Source organism: Prionailurus bengalensis, chromosome E2 (genome assembly GCF_016509475.1).
Source record: "Prionailurus bengalensis isolate Pbe53 chromosome E2, Fcat_Pben_1.1_paternal_pri, whole genome shotgun sequence".
NCBI lineage: Eukaryota > Metazoa > Chordata > Mammalia > Carnivora > Felidae > Prionailurus > Prionailurus bengalensis.
This window is the reverse complement of record NC_057352.1, coordinates 17,901,301-17,922,775: the sequence shown is the minus strand read 5'-3', so window position 1 is coordinate 17,922,775 and position 21,475 is coordinate 17,901,301. Positions and strand designations below refer to the sequence as shown.

Sequence of the window (21,475 nt, the reverse complement as noted above, 5' to 3'; positions counted from 1 at the left end):
GTCACGTGGCAAATGGGGAAAAGCGAGTAGGACGGCACAAAGCCAGTTCTTAGCCACTCTGACCTTATCTTGTGCTGGGAGACAGGTGATGTCACGGCTTTTCTGAGCCTGCGCCAAGTGGTCGGTCTCTTTCGGACCCACCCTACCCTTATATCCGGGTGACTATCCACTGCGTGTGCGGGGGAAGTGCTGCAAAAAGCGAACTGAGGGCTTTGGAGGCTTTGGCCTTAGCTACGTAAAAGTTAAAACCTAAACGTTTGTTAATGATGAAAACAGACCGCAATAAAAATGCCATTTTGTTTAATCAGGCAGCAAGTAAACTAGCTATGGATCCACCCTGCCAGACACTTCGCTCCGCCTCTCAGCCCTCATTGGTCAAAACCTCCGCTCGGTAGCCCTGACATTGGCCAGGCCCGGGGCCTACCGCGTCCAATGGGCGGCGGCGCCGGCTTTCCCGCGGGCCGTTTGCTCTTTGAGCGGGCCGTGGAGGCGTGGGCGGCAGTTGGGGAGTGCAACGGTTGTCCTGCTCCGGCGCGACGATGGCGGCCTTGGGGCCCGGAGGCTACGCGCGGAACGATGCAGTCGAGAAGCTGCCATCCGTCACGGTGGGAGTTCCGACGCGGAGGAACCAGTGCTCTCCGCCTCCCGCTCCCCAACTGTGTCTCCGGCGGCGGACCCGACTCTCGGCGGCGCCGGAGGACACGGTGCACAACCGGGTGAGGAGCTGTTTGCCTTGCCCACTCCAGTTCCAGGCTCCCTCCCAAGCTCCCCTGGACCCGCCCTTAGATCGTTGGCCCCGCCTATCAACCCTCGCCTAGTCTTCTCTAGCCCGTTTCGTCTCCTACGTCCCGCCCCGTTAGCCAAGGCTCCTCCCACTCTCCCTTCTCTCTCAGGTACCCATCATTTCTAGCCCACCTGTCAACCCCGACTCCCTTAGCCCTTGGACCATTTTCGGGGTTCTCTCTGGACCCTTACCTCAGTGTATTTTAGTTCTGCTGATCACCTCCTAGTCCCGCCTTCCTACGTATCCCTTCAGTCACCTTTGGATGTCTCTCTGGGCCCTTCCATTTTTGTGACCTCGCCCCATGCTGGATCTTTAGGGTCCCTACCAGTGTTCAGTATCGAACCCTATCTATCTAAACTGTCCCTCAGCGCTATTCCGCCTTCCCTCCTCACCTGCCTTCTCTTTACTTCTCACTTACCAACGTGGGATTCTTATTCCATATTGCCACCCTAAATTATGGAGAACATGTGAATAATTGTAAAATCTCAGCAACGCTTCCTGCGGGAGGGAGTACAGAACAGTTCCCTAAGTCTTTAGACATAGGAACAAAGATTTTGGAGTAGACAGAAGGAATTCCATTAGCACAGCAGCAATTAAAAAAAAAAATTGTTCTCCAACTCTCTGAGCTACGAAGTCTGTTTTTATAAAACAGAAGTATTAATAACCATACCATGGGGTTGCAGGGAGCAGAAATGAAATGGTGACTATGACCTGCTTGGCAGAGTCCAGTTAGAGAGTGGAAACATGGTAGCTGCTGGTGGATCTTCTTCCTGCCACATGGCTTCCTGCTGCGCTCTGATTATATCACCCCTTTCTGGCTGCAGTTCCTGGTGGCCCCTGCCCACCTCTCTGGCTATACCTCCATGGTCCTCTCTCTCAAATGTTCAGTCACACAAGCCTGCTTTCTGTTTTCCTGAGGCTCCAAGCTCTTTACCACCTCCTAAGTGTTTGCTGAGTCCTCTTGGGTTTTTGCTGCAGTCCATCCGACTGGCTCCTCATCCCTCAAGTCTCAGCCTGCATATCCCTACCCTGAGAGGCCTTCCCCCAGCCTAAAACAGACATTACTTTAATCTCTCACCTAGCACCCTGTACTTCACAGCCCTTACCTTGTAGGTTCCTGAAAGTACCTTGTGAGCACTAAACTGCATAAAATAGAGGAATGACAATAGCAATTTCAGAGAGGCAGTAAGTAATGTGCACTCTTAACGAGTGCAACCTCTGGACCCAGAATGCCTGGGCTTAAACCTTAATTCTGTTGTTGTTGTTCTTTGTCTCCCCCTCCTCTTCCTCTTCTTCCTCCACCCCTTCCCACCCTCCCCCCCCTTCTCTCTCCATGCCCAGCATGGAGCCCAATGCAGGGCCTGAACTCATGACCCTGAGATCAAGACCTGAGCTGAGATCAAGAGTTGGACTCTTAACTGACTGAGCCACTTAGGCACCCCAGTTCTGTTCTTCTTGTTATGAACTTTTCTGTGCCTCAGTGTCCTTATCTGTAAGATGAAGATAATAATATAAATATTCCCTTGTAAGGTGTTTGTGAGGATTAAGTGAGCTCACATATGTTAAGCATTAGAACAATACCTGGCGCATTGTAAATTCTCTATTAGTGGTAGCTACTACTGTTTTGATTGTGTATTTTTGGGTAATTGATGTCATTAATTTTTCTTGTTTGGTGGCACAGAGTCCATCTGGCTTACAAAAGATCTACTCTAAAAATGACCATTATATTATATTAATGCCCAGTAATGCTGATTGACAGATATAAAAACGATGTGAGTGCCATTGCCTGATTGCTTGGGTTAGAGTCCTGGTATGGCTCCATCCTGGATGGGTTACCTCTCTGAGCCTCTTTATATCCTCGTCTGTAATATGGAGATGATGACAATAATGACCATATCACAGGGTTATTGTGAGTATTAGATGAGTCGGTAGAGTTACAGGTATTTAAACAGTGCCTAGCTCCTGGTAAATGCTCAGTAAGTGTTAGCTATCATTATGCTATGCCTCTCATTTCTGATACCAAGGACTTGCTTGAGAATGTTTTACTTTAATACTAATTAGAAACTAGTCTATTCCAGGGGTGCCTGGGTGGCTCAGTTGATTGAGCATCTGACTTCAGCTTGGGTCATGATCTCACAGTTCATGGGTTCAAGCCCCACATTGGGTTCTGTGTTGACAGCTCAGAGCCTGGAGCCTGCTTCAGATTCTGTGTCTCCCTCTCTCTCTGCCCTTTGCCCACTCATGCCCTGTCTCTCTGTCTCTCAAAAATGAATAAACATTAAGAAAAAAAAGAAACTAGTCTTTCATTTTGAAAGAAAGCATGAAAGTATCACAATTCTATTAGTCTATACTCTAAATTGTGTTAATCAACCACAATAGAGATTTGCTCATTTAAATTACTTTGCTTAGATAATTTTAAAACTTTCAATGTGATTGTTCACTTGTTTCTTTGCTTGTTGAACCTCTAGGCTGTAAATTTGTTGAGGGAATAGATGGTGTCCACTCTTGCTCACGCCTGTGTCTCCCCTGCAGGGCCCAACATATGGACTGGCTTTGGAGCCAGAGACTAGCTGGGTTTGTATCCCAACTTTGTCACTCCACAGGCATGGGATCTTGGGCCTCAATGTCCCCATCTGTAAAATGGGGTGATAATAGTGCCTTCTTTCCTTGGGTTGTGAGGCTTCGAATTTTTCATCCTTGTAAAATATTTAGAAACTTATTCAGAGGTCACCTTCTCAATGAGGACTTCTCTCTTCCCTATACTCCCAATCTCCTTCCCTGCTTTATTTTTCTCTTCTGCTCCTATCAGCACCTGGCATCTGTTTTACATGTTTGTTCTGTTTATTTTTTATGTCCTCCATCCCATCATGATTAGGATGTGAGCTCCAGGAGGGTAGGGGTTTTTGTCTGTCTTCCTCATCGTTCTGTGTCCTTCAAAGGAATGTTGAGAAGAACAAATGTTAGCTGTTGGTCACATGACTGTAGAAGTTCAGTTAGTATTAGATGTAACAGGGACTGAATGGGTGGCTGAGGCAGTGGTGCCACGGAGGGCCTACTGGGACATGTCCTTCTGACTTGGATATTTCCCCCACAGGTGTCGCTCGAGAAGGTGCTCGGCATCACAGCCCAGAACAGCAGTGGCCTGACCTGTGACCCCAGCACAGGCCATGTGGCCTACCTGGCAGGGTGAGTGAGTGGGCGGGCCTTGGCTTTTCTGGCTGTAGGATGCAGGTAAGCTGCCTACCCCTGAGGACTGTGGAGAGGCCCATCTAGGTCTAGAACAGCACCCGGCATGTGGTGAGCACCATGAAAGCCTTATTGTGACTGCAGATGGGAGGTGGTGGCGATTCTGGGAAATACCCAAGCCATGGTGTCAGACAGCCTGGATTTGTGTCCCAGCTCCACCGTGTGCTCTTCTGTGAACCCCTGCTGCTTCGTCCATAAAACACAACTAGGAATATCCTCCTTTTGGGTAGTTGAGAGGACTGGAAGATCTCCTCCTGTTTATTCCATAAATACTGATCTAGCCTGGCACTGTTCTAGGCACCAAAGACCCCTCCACTCCTGGAGGGCAGGGGCAGATCTGTAGTCCTTCCTAATGAATAATATCTGTCTGTCATTGAGTCTTTACAATGCAGTCCAGGATAGAGGACAAGGGTGGGCTCTTGAATCTGTTATGGATTCATATCCCCACTCTGTTCCTGACCTGCTGGGTGGTCCTGGGCAAAGGATTTTCCCTCTCTGGGCTTCAAGTTTCCTCATCTACAAGAGGGGGCTAAGATTTCCGACTTTACCTGTCATTTGTGAGGATTTAAAGAGATTGTGCACATAAGGTCTTTATTAGCCAGTGCCTGACAGAAGAAGTGTTGGTTTCTATTTAAGAATATATTATCTAATAACTTGAAGTGTCCTAAGATTCTCAGCATTAGACACCTGGAGAAGGAGGAGAGAATCTTCTGTTCAGAGCCTTATTTATGTGTGGGCTCTTCTGTTGGGAATAGAATCATCCCTGGACCCCAATACTCCCCTCAGTTTGGGCACATTTCCCTCTTTCTCCCCAGCTGTGTGGTGGTGATTTTGAACCCCAAGGAGAACAAGCAGCAGCACATTTTTAACACTGCCAGGTAGGCTGGGGCCTGGACATTGGGTAGGGGTGGGGTGAGGGTCCCGGCGCACACCCCCTTCCCCGCATGGCTTGGGAGTTCGTAGGTGGGTAACTAAGTCATTCACTCACCCGTCGGTTCAGCGACGTTGTTGCTTTGTGCTAGGTAGTGTTCCAGGTGCTGGGGACAGTGAACAAAAGACATGAGAATCTCTGCTCTTGTAGAGCTGACAGTCCAGCAGGGAAGACAGACTAAACCAGTTGGCAAATTACTAGTCAACTCTGACCATCGCTATGGGGGAAATAACGAGGATGTGTTAGGGCAGGTTTGCAGGCAGAAAATGGAGAAAAACCATATCAGAGGTCTCGGGGAGGGCCTCTTGGAGGCTGAGACCTGAAAGAAGTAAGGGAGTGACCCCCGCAAAAGTGTAGGGGGCGTCTTCCAGATAGAAGGAACAGCAAGGGCAAAAGGCCCTGCAGTGAGTAAGAATCTTGGTTTTTTGAGGAGCAGCCGGAGATTCTTTTGCCTGGAATTGGAGGAGGGAGCAAAGGGGAGAGGAGGCTGAAACAGAAACCACTTCTGGGTCTTAACAATTGTTTAACTTTTCACATTGAAATCATTTTTTTTTTTTAATTTTTTTTTTTTAACGTTTATTTATTTTTGGGACAGAGAGAGACAGAGCATGAACGGGGGAGGGGCAGAGAGAGAGGCAGACACAGAATCGGAAACAGGCTCCAGGCTCTGAGCCATCAGCCCAGAGCCCGACACGGGGCTCGAACTCACGGACTGCGAGATCGTGACCTGGCTGAAGTCGGACGCTTAACCGACTGCGCCACCCAGGCGCCCCTGAAATCATTTTAGATTTTAAAGAACAATACAAAGAATGCCTGTCTATCTTTCACTCATTTTCCCCAGATGTTGACCTTTTACCATATTTGCTTTATCATTCTCAGTCTATATACATAGTAATTTTTTTTTTTTGAACCATTTGAGAGTAAATTGGGGACATGATACCCCTGTGCCTCTAAATATTTCAGTGTGGATTTCCTGGGCATGGGGTGGGCATTATCCTTCAAAACCACAGTACATTCAACAAAGTCAGGAAATTAAAACTGGTACATCACTACCAACTAAGCCTCTTTCAAGTTTTACCATTTACCCCAAGAATGTTCTTTACAGCAAAAGAATTCTGTCCAGAATCACATGTTGCTCAGTTGTCTCTTTGGTCTTCTTCAGTCTGAAGCAGTTCCTTTGTCTTTTCTTGACTTTTATGACCTTGACACTTGAGGATGACAGGCCAGGTATTTTGTAGAAGGCTCCACCCTTTGGGTTTGTCTGATGTTTCCTCATAGATATACTGAGGTTCTGCATCTTTGGCAGGAACACCTCAGAAAGAATGCTGCATCCTCCTCAATGCGTTCTGTCAGGCGGTGCATGATATTGACCTCTCTTAAGACCAGTGGTGTTCCCTTGGGCCCTTGGTTAAGGTGGTGTCTGCCAGGCTTTTCCACTGTGAAGCTTCTCTTTTCCCCCGGTGACTAGTGAGTATGTTGTGGGGAGCGTCTCTGAAACTGCATGTATCACCCTGTTCCTCACCACACTTTCGTTCATGCTTCTTAGCATGGCTTTGACATTTTTCAAAGCCTCTGCAGGGAATTCCGATGGCCAGGGCTTTGCCCTGTCAGGTAACTTGGGCAGGACTTCCCTGTGTTGAGGTCTCCTTGTCTCAAAACTGGCTGAGAGACCTGAGTTCATGGAGCATGCTTGAGGAATTAGTGCAGCGATGCCCATAGAGCATTTTGTGGAGGACCGGGCGCAGGGTCAGGGCACACAACAGGCTAGGAGTGGCTGCAGTCAACAGAAACCCACGAGCATGGCTTCAAACACAAGGGCATGCTCTTTGTGCTCGAAAGAAGTCTGGAGGTGAGGACCCAGGGGCTGGTGTCTCTGCAAGCCTCAGGAACCCCAGTCTGCCTGTCTTCTTGTTCCACCGTGCCTGTTGTGAGGCCTCTGTACTTGAGGTTGTCTCCTGGTCCAAGATGGAGTTCTGGCTGTCATGTCCGTTATTCAGAAGGGGAACGATTGGGGATCAGGACAAAGAGTTGCCTTTGAGAAGCTTTTCTGGAAATCCCACATGCGTTTCAGTTTACTTCTCACCGGCCAGACTAAATCACGTAGCTGTACCTGTGTAGAGAGGCGAGGAAATGTACTCCAGCTGGAGACACTGCCATTCTAATTAAAATTTGGCTTCTGTCGGCCAGGAAGGACGGGCAGGTGGCGATCGGGTAGGCAGCTTGCCTTGTGTGCTGCCCTAGGAGTTGTGGGAAGCCACCAGAGAGTTAGGTGATGATGATAAGTGTTCTGTAAGATTGTCAGAGACTCAGAGACATTCGCTTAGTTACCTACACACCAACTAACTCACGTGAGGGAGACCATTACTAGACCATTAAGGAACACAGGTAAAATAGGATTAAAAGAGAGAGTGGAGGGGCACCTGATGGGCTCAGTTGGTTGGGCGACTGATTTCTGTTCAGGTCATGATCCTAGAGTTGTGGAGCCCAGTCCCACGTTGGGCTCCGAGCTGAGCGTGGAGCCTGCTTGAGATTCTTTCTCTCCCCTCCTCTCCCCAGCTTGTGTGTGTGTGCTCTCTCTCCTCTCTCAAATAAAAAGGAGAGAGGGGGGAGAGGAAAAAAACAACGTAGTGTGGGAACCATGAAACTTGCTGCTAGAAAAAACATGCAAACTACTCTGGTCATTCAGTCCTTGTGCAGGCTAGAGAGAAACATGTTGGTTGTTCATGGGTTTTCCAGAACACTTTGAGTGTTTAGCAGTGGAGCACATGCTGTCTCAGTGTGATGTCTGCCAGCACCACCCCCCCTACAGTTAGGACAGATCGGTACCATTTCCTGCACCTGAATTCTCAGGGTTACAGGGTGGGTGGGGCCTTAGGGAGCCCACCCCTGCTGAGCAAGAGGAAAGGAAGGCCCTTGTACAGTGACCACCCTATCTATGTTTGGGGACTTTGCTTTTACGCCTGGTTTCCTGTGCCACTGACCCACTTCTGTCAGTGGGGAATGCAGGGAACGCGCTGTATGCTGTGCTGGGCACATGGGCAACATTGGCTCTGTGGGAGCTGCTGGCACTCACCTCTCCTGGCCTCTTTCAAGGCTTGGGAGCAAGGAGTGGGCAGAGTTCTGTGAGCACAGCCAGGCTGGGGTCTGGCTGCCTACCCTCCTTGGAACCAATGACTGGCGCCTTTCCCTTCCCTCAGGAAGTCGCTGAGTGCTCTGGCCTTCTCCCCTGATGGGAAGTACATAGTGACGGGGGAGGTGAGTTGTGTTTGTGAGTGGGTGGGGAGGGATCTTGGGGCCATTCCTTCTACCCCACAGTAGGTGTGGGAAGCCCCTAGAATAGCTTCTTCCTGGGCCAGAAAGCCCCATGGCAGATGGGGGAGGTGGCTTTGGGGCATACTGGGGCAATGCCAATTTTAGCCCCAATAGCCCTTCCAGCCCCTCCTGGTACAGATCCCAGCAGCAGTAATGGCCCAACCTTCCCCAGAACGGGCACAGGCCTGCTGTGCGCATCTGGGATGTGGATGAGAAGAATCAGGTGGCAGAGATGCTGGGCCATAAGTACGGCGTGGCCTGTGTGGCCTTCTCCCCCAATATGAAGCACATCGTGTCTATGGGCTACCAGCACGACATGGTACTCAACGTCTGGGACTGGAAGGTGAGAAGACTGGTGGGGGTACCCTGCAGCTCAGGCATTGAGCGAACTTAAATGAGATAATTTGGTAAAGTGTTCATTTATCCGGAAAATATTTATTGAGCACCTAGTGCATGCTGATCCCAGTTTTAGACACTTACTGTGAAGCATACGACAAGCTCTAACTAGTAGAATTACGTAATTATTCTCATACTGACCAGCTGTGACCTTGAGCAAGTGCCTTTACTTATCTGTGGGTCCCTTTCCTCATCTGTAAAAGGGATACGTTAGCATCTCCCTTGTTGAGTTGTGAGAATTCAGTGAGTTAATATGCACTGAAGGCTGGATTTAGGAACAGCTAGGGGAGGACTTGGAGGTGGCAGAAGTGGGTGGCAAATCCTGGCTCTGTTCACAACGTGCTGTGTGATCTTGAGCACATGACATCACCTCTCTGAGCCTGGCAGAGGTGGGGAGAAGCACCTACCATATAGGACAATGGAGAGGATTTCATCCTGCAAAGGCTCTGCCACGTGTGAGCTGTAGAGCTGGGACTCTTGGGGAGAGCTCTGGAACTTACTCACGCATGGAAACCTTTCCAAACCTCAGTCTCCTCTGATTAGTAAAGATAAGAGTGCCACATGTAGGTTTCCCCAAGGGCCCAGAGGGCCCCAGGAAAACTGACCTGGAGCAGGGGATGGCTGAGTGATACAGGGCTCAGGCACAGGCACAAATGATCCAATGGCTGGGTGCTAGCGTGAACTTCTGTGCATTGATTCTTCCAGAAAGACATTGTGGTGGCTTCCAACAAGGTATCATGCAGGGTCATCGCCCTCTCTTTCTCAGAGGACAGCAGCTATTTTGTCACCGTAGGGAATCGGCATGTGAGGTTCTGGTTCTTGGAAGTCTCCACTGAAGCAAAGGTAGGTTTCTGCCCCTGTCCCCTTAGCCAGGCCTGGCGGTTAACCGTTAGGGGCAGTGTGGACTCCTGTTTCTACCTGAGATTTGGAGCCAGTGATCTCAGAGGTTGTCTGGCCTCTGGTTCAGCTTCTGCTTCTGGGCCTGCTCAGACAGCTCAGACAGCTCAGGTGCTGTCAGGCCCTGCTGGGAAATCTCCCGACACACAGACCCTGGGGCCAGACCTCTTTTCTGGACTGCCACCTTCCAGCCACTCTGCCTAGAAGTGTCTGTTCTGCTTTTTTCTTCCTTTCTCCTCCATTTGGAGGAATGCCTTCGAGCCCTTCTGTTTAGCTATGTGTCATATCGTCTGGTCATGAGAGTCCCATTGTGACCTTGCTGGGGTCGAGGCCATGCGGACAGTGTCTTACTATGCCCTGCTGTGCCTCCAGGTGACGGGCACGGTGCCCCTCATAGGGCGTTCAGGCATCCTGGGAGAGCTGCACAACAACATCTTCTGTGGCGTGGCTTGTGGCCGGGGCCAGATGGCAGGCAATACCTTCTGTGTGTCCTACTCGGGTCTCCTCTGCCAGTTCAATGAGAAGAGGGTGCTGGAGAAGTGGATCAACCTGAAGGTACCCCACCCTCCCTGTCTGCCATCAGTGGGGAAAACACTCTTCCCAGGACATGTGTCTCTAGGGACATTCAGTAATGTCCCTGCCGGGTAGTTGATTCCACTAACTCTGGGTTTAACCTCTCAAAAGTTCTGCTTGTGAGACTTTTGGTGAGTAACTTTCCCTCAATGAGCCTCAGTTTCCTCATCTGTAAAATGGAAATCCTGCTGCCTACCTCACAGAGTTAATAAGGGAGTCCCATGAGATAATATATAGAAGGTGCTCAGCACAGTGCCTGGTACCCTGTAATGGGGTCAAGGTTACAATCACTCTCCTGTCACTGTTTGATCCAGTTCCCATTTTTCTTCTTCACTGAGCACTCTTAACTGGTGGGAGGACTGCATTTTTTTTTTTTAATCTAAGGTATGATTGACTTCATTTTTCAGTCAAAAAAGACTATGTTAAAAATACATAACTTTTTTTTAAGTTTATTTATTTTGAGAGAGAGAGAGTGTGAGCAGGGGAGGGGCATAGAGAGAGAGGGAGAGAGAGAACCCAATCAGGCTCCACACTATCAGCACAGAGCCCATTGCAGGGCTCAGTCTTGCGAACCATGAGATCACGACCTGAGCCGAAACTAAGAGTGGGGTGCTTACCTGACTGAGCCACTGAGGTGCTCTTAAAACATTTTATTTGTTTTTTTAAAAATTTTTTTGAATGTTTAGTTTTGAAGGAGAGAGAGAGAGCATGAGCAGTGGAGGAGCAGAGAGAAAGGGAGACACAGAATCCAAAGTGGGCTCCAGGCTCTGAGCTGTCAGCACAGAACCTGACATGGGGATGGAACTCACAAACCATGAGATCATGACCTGAGCCGAAGTCAGATGCTTAACCGACTGAGCCACCCAGGCGCCCACTCTTATAACATTTTAAACCAAAGGATGGGGGCTTCTGGGTCGCTCAGTTGGTTAAGCATCCAACTCCTGATCTCAGCTCAGGTCATGATCTCACAGTTCGTGGGATTGAGCCCCGAGTTGGGCTCTAGGCTGACGGTGTGAGTCTGCTTAGGATTCTTCTCTGCCCCTTCCCACTCTCATTCTCTCTCTCTCAAAATAAATAAATAAAAACTTATAAATAAATAAATAAACAAACAAATAAAATAAAGGATGTTACATCTATAAATTGCAGAACTACTTTTCTTCAGGATCTGAGGGTTTGAATCCAAACTGTCTTCCTGTTCTGAGACTGGATGCGCATTGGCTATCAGCAGGAGCATAATGGTTTTCCCTCCTTTTCCTACTCCTGATTTTTTTTTTTTTTTTTTTTTTTTTGAGAGAAAAGAGCATGTGAGTCGGGAAGGGGCAGAGAGAGAATCCCAAGCAGTGCAGAGCCTGATGTGGGGCTCCATCTCCCCTGTGAGATTGACCTGAGCTGAGATCAGGAGTTGGACACTTAACCGACTGAGCCACCCAGGCACCCCATCCCACTTCTGCTCTTGTGGCTCCCCTCCAGAACTCACCTTTAGGGTTAAAGGAATGGTGTCAGGCCTGTGGAAGAATTCAGAGTTTCATCTGTTTTTCCTAATTGGTTAAACATCATTCGTTTTTTTCTCGTCTGAATCCTCTTTCTAGAACTTTGGCAGCTTAAGCAAGTCCAAAGCTTTTGACAGATGGATGGTTAGCCCCTGAGCAGTTGTCATAAATGACAACTTATAAATTAAGTTCCTCTAGACTTGGACAAACTCCTGTAATGTGTATCCAGAGGTCTGGCACTTCCTGCCCTGTCCATCTGTGTGTTCTGGCAGGATAGATGGCCCAATTGTCTTTCCTGTATACGGTAACATTTTTCTGTGTTGCTCTGAAGTATAATCTCTATGAAGTTGTTTTCAAACAATAAGGAGTAAAATGTAAGCCTCATATTCAACCCTGTTACTGCAAATTACCTATCTGAAGTCACTATCTGCTGAACAGATTATTTTCCACACACAGCTGAGTTCCTCTGTAAACAATAACAATTCTGTCATAATTTGTGCCTCTGTCTGCCTGCTGGCATGTTTCTTTCAATGGTGACTGCTACATCCTGATTTCAAAAGTCTTAAAATTTGCTAAAATAGACTTCTTAGACCCAAAGAACTAAAAGGCTTCTCTGGAGGCTGTTCTGTTAGTCCCTGTGTCCCTGAACTGGGCCACATGGAACACCAAGTACACTTGTGTTCCCTTTGCCCCCACAGGTCTCTCTGTCTTCCTGCCTGTGTGTCAGCCAGGAGCTCATCTTTTGCGGCTGCACAGATGGGATAGTCCGCATCTTCCAGGCCCACAGCCTGCAGTACCTCGCGAACCTGCCCAAACCACACTACCTTGGGGTGGACGTGGCCCAGGGCTTGGAGCCCAGGTACTGCCCAGCAGGGGGAAGGAGAGGAGCCCACTCAGTCTGTCCACTGACATTCACTCATGCTTCCGGCCCCATCTACCTATCTGGCCAGCCCTGGGCTGGAAGGAGACAGCTATAACGAGGCAGCAAAATCTCTGCCACCGTGAAGTCTGCAGTCTAGTGAGGGAGCTTGATGATAAGCAAGTACACAAACGAGACCATTTCAGATAGTCGTAAATGCTGTGGTGAAATAAAGCAGGGACTCAGAAAGGAAAGTGCCCGGGGATGGGGCTGTGTTGATTGGCAGCCAGGGGAAGCGTCTTTGATGAGAGGGAGCCAGCTGTGTGGAGAGCTGGGTCCCAAGAGCAAGTGTAAAGACCTGAAGGGAAAAACACCCTGGGCTTGGTGTGTTGCAGGAACAGCTAGGGACTGTGTGATCAGAGCCTAGTGTACCAGGGGAAGATGTTGGGAGACAGGTCTGAACATTTATGGAGACTGGCAGGAGAAGCTTCCTTCCAATAAAGGAAGTCTTTTCTGATGTCAGTGGGCAGCCTGATTTCAGGCATTGGCATTGGTTATATGGTCAGGCCTTGAGCATTAGATCCCTCTGGCTGCCATGTTGAGAGGGGGTGGAAGGGCTGAGCTGTGCTGTATCTTCCCCTTTGATGTAAGGCTGTTTGGTGTCTGTAAAACGTAGGACCTACCTCTCATGGAGACTGGGAATTCAGTGTTGCTAAAGCTCTCAGATCGGCGTGTCATAGATGCTCAGTAAACTGTAGCCTTTGTAGGGAGGCCCCAGGTCAGGGGACAGCTCCCCAGCCCCTTGCATAGGGATTTTTGATCACATGTTGGTGGGGCCAATGAGAGAGAACTGAGAACTGATGGTATGTGCCCATCATCCTTCCATGCTCAGAGAGAGGATGGAGCTTGGGTTGGATTAGATGAAGGGAGAGAGATGTCAACAGGAGTCAAAAATTCAAATGTTCTCAGGGGCCAGCCAGAAGCTTCCAGTTTACAACCTTTGGACTAGAAGCAAAAGCAAAGGAACTGGGAGGGAGGAAGGAGGAGTGGAGTTGGAGTGGGAGATGGACCACTCCAAATATAAGGAATGGCATTGCCAAGCAAGAGGCAGCTAGCTCAAGTGTCACCAGGAGCAGCTGTCACTACTCACAGTGACATTGATGGTGACTGATGGCACATGTGGCCTTGTTAGCTTCCTCTTCCACAGAAAGGCAGAAGCAGTCTACCCGGATACGGTGGCACTGACCTTCGACCCCATCCATCAGTGGCTGTCCTGCGTGTATAAGGACCACAGCATCTACATCTGGGATGTCAAAGACATCAACAAAGTAGGCAAGATGTGGTCGGAGCTCTTCCACAGCTCCTACGTCTGGAACGTGGAGGTGAGTCCCTGTTTTCTTCCCTCTGTTCCTGCTCGGCTCCCATCTGGGGCTCATCTGGGGAAAGCTTCCGCAGTTTAGGGAACCCATTCAGCTCTTCCTTCACAAGATCCCAACTTTGTGCCAGATGCTGTTCTATCTAGGTGCTGGAGACATAGCTGGGAAGGAAACTGATGAAAGTCCTGCATTCGGGGGGGAGAGTAAACCCACACGTCATCAACACCAACCAAGCAGCACTACCTCTCCAAAGAAAAATAAAACAGCGTAGGGTAAAAGGGATCAAGGGTGCTATTCTAGAGAGGGGAATGATCAGGGAAGTCCTCTCTGAGGACATGACATTCAAGCAGAGACCTGCAGGAAGCGAGGCATGTGGCCACTGGGGAGAACAGTGTCAAGAGCATGTGTACCTTGGAGAGCTTGCTGTGGAGGCCATTTGTGTAGTTTAGTGCTTTTCTAAGTGTTGAAGTTTTCTGAGAATGAGTCTTTGGGATGTTTTCATTCTCTAAAGCTGTTCTAAGTCCTTGCACATAAGACAACCGGTGGGGAAATAGTTGTATTCTACCTTTTTTTTCTTTTTTTGTCCTTCAGATTTCTTACTGATAGAGCACTTGTCCTAGAGAAATTATGTTTTTGGTGGCCCAGTTCAAAACTGGGAGAAATAACTTGATCCGTTTGAATAAGCATTATTTAGCCCTTTGACTGCTTGAATCCATCTGCCTTCGTAGATCTGAGTTTTCTGCTGATAGCACTTTTCTCTTAACAAGCATGTTGTTTAAATAACTTTAAATTTTTGTGTATAAATATATTCTCCTTGAAAAGCAGGTGAAATATTTCAAAGCTAAAGACTGTTTTGATCACTTCCCTATCCCCCAATCCTCTCTCTCACCCTCACCTTTGTTGTTGGTTTAGTATATGCTCTTTCAGTTCATTTTCTTTGCATCCACCTGTTATTTATATATCTGTCTCTTCAACAAAAATATCTGTGGGTGCATCTTTTTATCAGTTCTGGAAAGAACAGCCAGTACAGACTTAATAATTGCCTCTACCCTGTTCTTTCTCTTCATCTGTAACTCCAATGTCCTATCTCTATCCCTCATACCTTTTATAAATAGAACAGATCTAGAAAACCACACAAAAGAAATGTACAGTTTATTAATTATTGTTAGCAGCTATTGGTGCTCAATGCATAGATCCATTTATTCCTTGGGGGTTGCAATATGGTGATATTCTAATTCTATCATTTCTTTTTATTAGTTGGACTACTTATATGAAGAAACAATTCCCCTCATCTACCATTTGGTCACCCAGTGGTACACTTCATATAGGAAAGGCAGGATAAATGCTTGATTCTTTCCCTTTATTTACCAGTTTTCAAGATAATGAATTGGTTCCCTGTCCTCTAAAGGTAACTAGTTGTTTTTATTTAATATCATTCTAAACTCATATATGTAAATATATTGGATATATTTTAATCCATTGCAATTATTAACATTATTAAAGCTCAAATTGTCCCATCTTTGACCAGTGGGAGCCTCTTTAAGTTGGCTCCTGAGTCCTTTGGACATGACCCTAGTAATCTTTCTTTGGTAGCTTCCTTGCTATTGGAGATGACGAGATGTTCCAGTTGCATCTTGTACATTTCCTGCCCCAGACCTGGAATCAACCATTTCTTGAAGAAGCCCTGAGTTTTTGTTTTGTTTTCAGTGTGAACTGGTATTTCAAATTCACTGTCTGAGTGCTGGGGATGCTCATAGGTATTGGATTGATCCTTCCAGAATCCTAAAGACATGGGGGCTGATGGAATTAGGATATCTCCCCAGTTAATCATTTACTTATTCCCACATTATATGTACAACAGTCTGAGAATGACGATTACTCAATTTTGAAAAGGGTTTAAAACAATTTTTTTGCCTATGTTCTCTCCATTCACCCCCATTTTTAAAAATAGTTATACTATTTCTGTGTGATTTGATCATTATATACCATTACATACCACATTCTCTTCCTTATGACCCCATTTATTTGGGGGAGGGTAATAAGTGTACATATATATTGTGGTAAAATACACATAGCATAAAATTCACCATTTAAATAATTTTAAAATGTACAATTCAGTGGCATTCAATACATTCACAATGTTATACAACCATCCCTACTATCCAGCACTGGAACATTTTCATCACCTCAAAAGGAAACTCTGTACCCAAGCAATCAATCCCTTTTCCCACTTCCCCAACCCTTTCTGCCGCTATGACTTTGCCTGTTCTGAATATTTCATACAAATGGAAAAATAAAATATGTAGACTCTGTGTCTGGATTCTTTCACTTAATGTTTTCAAGGTTTATCCACGTGGTTACTTACATGTTTCAGTACTTCATTCCTTTTTTAGGGTTGAATAATATCCCATTGTATGGATATACCATGTTTTGTTTATCTGTTCATCAATTGATGGATATTTGTGTTGTTTCCATCCTCTGGCTTTATGAATAGTGCTGCTATGAACGTTCATGTACAAGCTTTGTTTGAACATCTGTTTTCAGTTCTTTTGGGTGGTATACCTGGTGGGCAGAATTGCTGGGTCATATGGTAATTCTGTGTTTAACTTTTTGAGGAACCCCCAAACTTTTCCCAGCAGCTGCATCATTTTACATTCCCACTAGCCATCCTCCACATCCTTACCAACACTGTTTTTTTTTTGATTTTTGAAGTATAGCCATCTTAGTGTTTGTGAAATGGTACTATATTGTGGTTTTGACTTGCATTTCCCTAATGGTTAATGATACTGAATTTCTTTTTATGTGCTAGTTGGTAATTTGTATATCTTTGAAGAAATATCTATTCAAATATTTTGTCCAGTTTTTACTTGGGTTGTCTTTTTGCTTTTGAATTGTAAGAGTTCTTTACATATTCTGGATATCCTTATTAGATATATGATTTACAAATATTTTCTTCCATTTTTATGTTATCCACTTTCTTGTATCCTTTGATGTACAAAGATTTTTAATTTTGATAAAGTTCAATTTAGTTTTTTCTTTTATTGCTTGTATCTTTGGTGTCATAACTAAAAAACCATTGCCAAATCCACAACCATGAAGATTTACTTTTCTTCTAAGGGTTTTATTATTTTAGCTCTTCCATTTAGGTCTTTGGTCTCTTTTGAGTTAATTTTTGTTAACTTTTATACTTGAAGCAAGGGTCCAGCTTCATTATTTTGCATGTGGGTATATAATTCCAGCACTGTTTATTGAACAGACTATTCTTTCCCCTTGGATAATCTTGGCACACTTGTCGAAAATCAATTGACCATAGATGTATGGATTTAATTTTGTACCCTCAGTTATATTCCATTGATGTATGTCTATCTCTATGCCAATGGCACAGAATTTTGATTACTGTAGCTTTGTAATAAGTTTTGAAATTAGGAAGTGTGTTTCCTACAACTTTGTTCTTCTTTATCAATATTGGCACTATTTGGGATCAGCTTTTCTGTTTCTGAAAAAAAAAAAAAAAAAAAAAAACAACCTTATCTCCATTGTAATTTTTATCTTCTTCTTGCCAGCCCTTGGTTTACTTTGCTCTTCTTTTCTAGTTCCTTAAGGTGAGACATTATTGATTTGAGACTTTCTTGATGGAGGCATTTACAGCTATAAATTTCCCTCTGAGTATTGCTTTTGCTGCATTCCATAAGTTTTGGTATATTGTGTTTTCATTTTCACTTGTGTCAAAGTATTTTCTAATTTCCCTTTGATTTCTTCACTGATCCATTGGTTGTGTAACAGTGCGTGATTTAATATTCACATATTTGTTAATTCTCCAGATTTCCTTCTGTTATTTGTAATTTCATTCTGACTGTCGTTAGATTGTTTGTGTGATTACAGTCTTTTAAAATGTATTGACTTCTTGGGGCGCCTGGGTGGCGCAGTCGGTTAAGCGTCCGACTTCAGGCAGGTCACGATCTCGTGGTCCGCGAGTTCGAGCCCCGCGTCGGGCTCTGGGCTGATGGCTCAGAGCCTGGAGCCTGTTTCCGATTCTGTGTCTCCCTCTCTCTCTGCCCTCCCCCGTTCATGCTCTGTCTTTCTCTGTTCCAATAATAAAAATAAAAACGTTAAAAAATAATAATAAAAAAAAATAAAATGTGTTGACTTCTTTTGTTACCTTATAGGTGGTCTATTCTGGAGAATGCTCCATGTTTACTTGAGAAGAATGTGGGTTATGCCATTATTGGGTGGAGTATTCTTTACATATCTGTTAGTCTGTTTGGTTTATAGTGTTTTTCTAGTCCTCTATTTCCTTATTGATAATTTCTTATAACTATCTTTTGTTGAAAATGGAATGTTGAAGTCTTCAACTGTTATAATGCTGTTTCCAATTCTGTCAGTTTTTGCTTCGTGTATTTTGGTTCTCTGCTCTTATGTGTGTATGTTTGTGTTATATCTTCTTGATGGTTGGCCCCTTTATCAATATATAATGCCCTTCTTTGTCACTTGTAACAGTTTTTAAAAATTTTTTAAAAAATATTTATTTTTGAAAGAGAGAGAGACAGAGTGTGAGTGTGGGGATGAGGGGGCGGGGAGCAGAGAGAGAGGGAGACACAGAATCTGAAGCAGGCTCCAGGCCCTGAGTTGTCAGCACAGAGCCCAACAGGGGCTTGAACCCATGAGCAGTGAGCTCATGAACTGATCGAAAGAGGGATGCTCAACTGACTGAGCCACCCAGGCACCCCCACTTGTAACAGTTTTTGACTTAAACTCTATTTTGTCTGATACTACTATATACATGCAAATTTCTTTTCTGGTTACTATTTGTATGGAGTATCTTTTTTTTTTTTTTTTTTAATATATGAAATTTATTGTCAAATTGGTTTCCATACAACACCCAGTGCTCATCCCAAAAGATGCCCTCTTCAATGCCCATCACCTACCCTTCCCTCCTTCCCAGTCCCCCATCAACCCTCAGTTTGTTCTCAGTTTTTAAGAGTCTCTTATGCTTTGGCTTTCTCCCACTCTAACCTCATTTTTTTTCCCCCTTCCCCTCCCCCATGGGTTTCTGTTAAGTTTCTCAGGATCCACATAAGAGTGAAAACATATGGTATCTGTCTTTCTCTGTATGGCTTGTTTCACTTAGCATAACACTCTCCAGTTCCATCCACATTGCTACAAAGGTCCATATTTCATTCTTTCTCATTGCCACGTAGTACTCCTGTATGGAGTATCTTTTTACATACCTTTACTTTCACCCTGTATGTGTCTGGATATAAAGTAGCCTCTTATGGGCAACAGAGAGTTGGATCTTTTTTTAATGAAGTCTGCCAATAATTTCCTTTTTATTAGAGAGTTTAATCCCTTTACATTTAAGGTAATTACTCCTAAGATGGGATTTATTTTTATTTTCTTCTTTTCTTGCCTATCTCATAATTTTTTTTGTTGAAACCTAGATATTTTGATTTTTATAATGTGATGACTCTGGAAATCAAATTCTTCTCCTCCACGCTGGGGTTTGTTGTGTGGGTTGTAGTTGTTTAGTGGTTTTTCTGAACTGTTTTTGTAAAGATTGTGTTGTTTTTCATGTGTAGTCACTAAAGTCTTTCCATTATCTGAGATGTCGGCTGTCGTGATTTGACAGCAGTTTCCTTATATGTCAAAATGCAGCAGCTTCTTTCTTTTTTAAGCTCTCCCTGGTTATTGTAAGTTAGATTCCAGAGTTCTGAAAAAGTTGATTCTGACAGTTTTTTGGAGCTTAAGTTTGCTTTGGTGGAGGGATAGCTTTTTGGAGTTCTCCCCGCTGTGCCGTTTTCAGTGATGTCACTTGACCACCCTCATTTATTCTTTGTTCCACGAGTAACTATATATTTAATCTATGTTGATGTCTCTAGTTGTTTTTGTTGTCTGGAGCTCCTTCTTTTTTTTTTTTTTTTTAATTTTTTTTTCAACGTTTATTTATTTTTGGGACAGAGAGAGACAGAGCATGAACGGGGGAGGGGCAGAGAGAGAGGGAGACACAGAATCGGAAACAGGCTCCAGGCTCTGAGCCATCAGCCCAGAGCCCGACGCGGGGCTCGAACTCACGGACCGCGAGATCGTGACCTGGCTGAAGTCGGACGCTTAACCGACTGCGCCACCCAGGCGCCCCTTTTTTTTTTTTTTTTTGAGAGCACGGGGGAGGGGCAGAGAGAGGGGGACAGAGGATCTGAAACAGGCTCTGCACTGACAGCACAGAGCCCGTGGACCTCAAACTCACGAGCCATGAGATCATGATCTGAGCCAAAGTCAGACGCTTAACTGACTGAGCCAACCAGGTGCCCCTGGAGCTCATTCTTTAGGAGATTTGTCAGGAACAGTTCATGGGGACAGTATCTCCCAATATGAGTTTTTGCATATTGGTAAGTTTATATTTGCCCTTTATACTTGAAAGTCACTCCTGCTGGATAGAAAATGTTTGGCTCATGTTTTCTTTCCTTGTCTCTCTTAAATACATTATTTCATTTTCTTATGGTTATTGAAATGTCTGATTGTTTTCCCTTTTAAGTCACTTTCTGTGCTTGCCTAGAAGCCCAAAGGATTTCTTTCTTTTACTTTTAGGCCTAGTAATGTTACTCTAGAGTATATCTTGGTATTGGTTTTTATAGGTAGACATATTCCTGCTGTATACATTTTAGTATTTCTGTTCCCTTGATTTGGTTTTCTTCAGGGATTTCTATTATCTATATGTTGGATTCTCATTGCCTAGCTCCAGTAGTGTCACTTTTTCTCAAATCCTTTTAGTTCTTTCATCATTTGTTTTATTTTTAATAATTTCCCCCTTTTAGGGGCGCCTGGGTGGCTCAGTTGGTTAAGTGTCCGACTCTTGGTTTCAGTTATGTCATGTGATCTCATGGTGTGTGGGTTTAAGCCCCGCATTCTGCCTCATGCTGACAGTGTGGAGCCTGCTTGGGATTCTCTCTCTCTCTGCCCCTCCCCCTCTGGCCCCCTCTGTCTCTCTCTCAAAATAAATAAATAAACTTAAAAGATTAAAAAAAAAGCCCCCTTTTTACCTATTTCTTCATGCCTTACCTTTTTGTGTTTATTCGCTTTTGGATTCCTTCTAATTTGGTTTTTATTCCTGAAATGATCTCTTCATTTATTTCTAACTCTGAATTCTGTCATCTTATTTCTGAATTTCCTAATTGGGAAATTGTTTTGTTTTGGGGAAATATGTTTCTGGTGTGCTTTCTTTCTTTTCCTTTTATTTTAAAGGGTAACTTTGTTTGGGACTGGAGTTTGGTCCTTTTTTGTTTTCATTTTTAGAAATGGTATAGTTCATGGGGCACCTGGCTGGCTCAGTCCATAGAGCCATGATCTGAGTGAGGGTCATGAGTTTGAACCCCACCTTGGGTGTAGAGATTACTTAAATAAAAATAAAAACAGAAGTTGGTGTGGTTGAGGGCAGATTTTCTAGCTTCCCAAGAAAGGATTCCATCTTCTATGATTTTTATACTATTTAAAAAAATATGGCAGCTTGCTTTCTGATATTTCCTTATTATGTTCCTATTTATGTGTTGTGCCCCTACCTTTTTCTAAGCCTCCTCTTTACTCTGGCTCTCCAGTGTCTATTACATTTTTCTAAGCCTC

At 45.1% G+C, this 21,475-nt stretch overlaps 1 protein-coding gene across 2 annotated transcripts in view; it reads left to right on the top strand.

The window, feature by feature from the left end:
- The first annotated feature begins 84 nt into the window (after positions 1 to 84).
- Positions 85 to 21,475, top strand: part of WDR62 (WD repeat domain 62) — a 45,014-nt gene continuing 23,623 nt past the window's right edge. For both annotated transcript variants that reach the window (XM_043600552.1, XM_043600551.1), the window contains exons 1-9: positions 85 to 716; positions 3,879 to 3,970; positions 4,846 to 4,908; positions 8,159 to 8,216; positions 8,446 to 8,616; positions 9,375 to 9,512; positions 9,939 to 10,121; positions 12,328 to 12,488; positions 13,681 to 13,870. In XM_043600552.1, the coding sequence (XP_043456487.1) occupies positions 540 to 716; positions 3,879 to 3,970; positions 4,846 to 4,908; positions 8,159 to 8,216; positions 8,446 to 8,616; positions 9,375 to 9,512; positions 9,939 to 10,121; positions 12,328 to 12,488; positions 13,681 to 13,870 (1,233 nt within the window). In that variant the 5' untranslated portion in view covers positions 85 to 539. The remainder of the gene's footprint in view (positions 717 to 3,878; positions 3,971 to 4,845; positions 4,909 to 8,158; positions 8,217 to 8,445; positions 8,617 to 9,374; positions 9,513 to 9,938; positions 10,122 to 12,327; positions 12,489 to 13,680; positions 13,871 to 21,475) is intronic.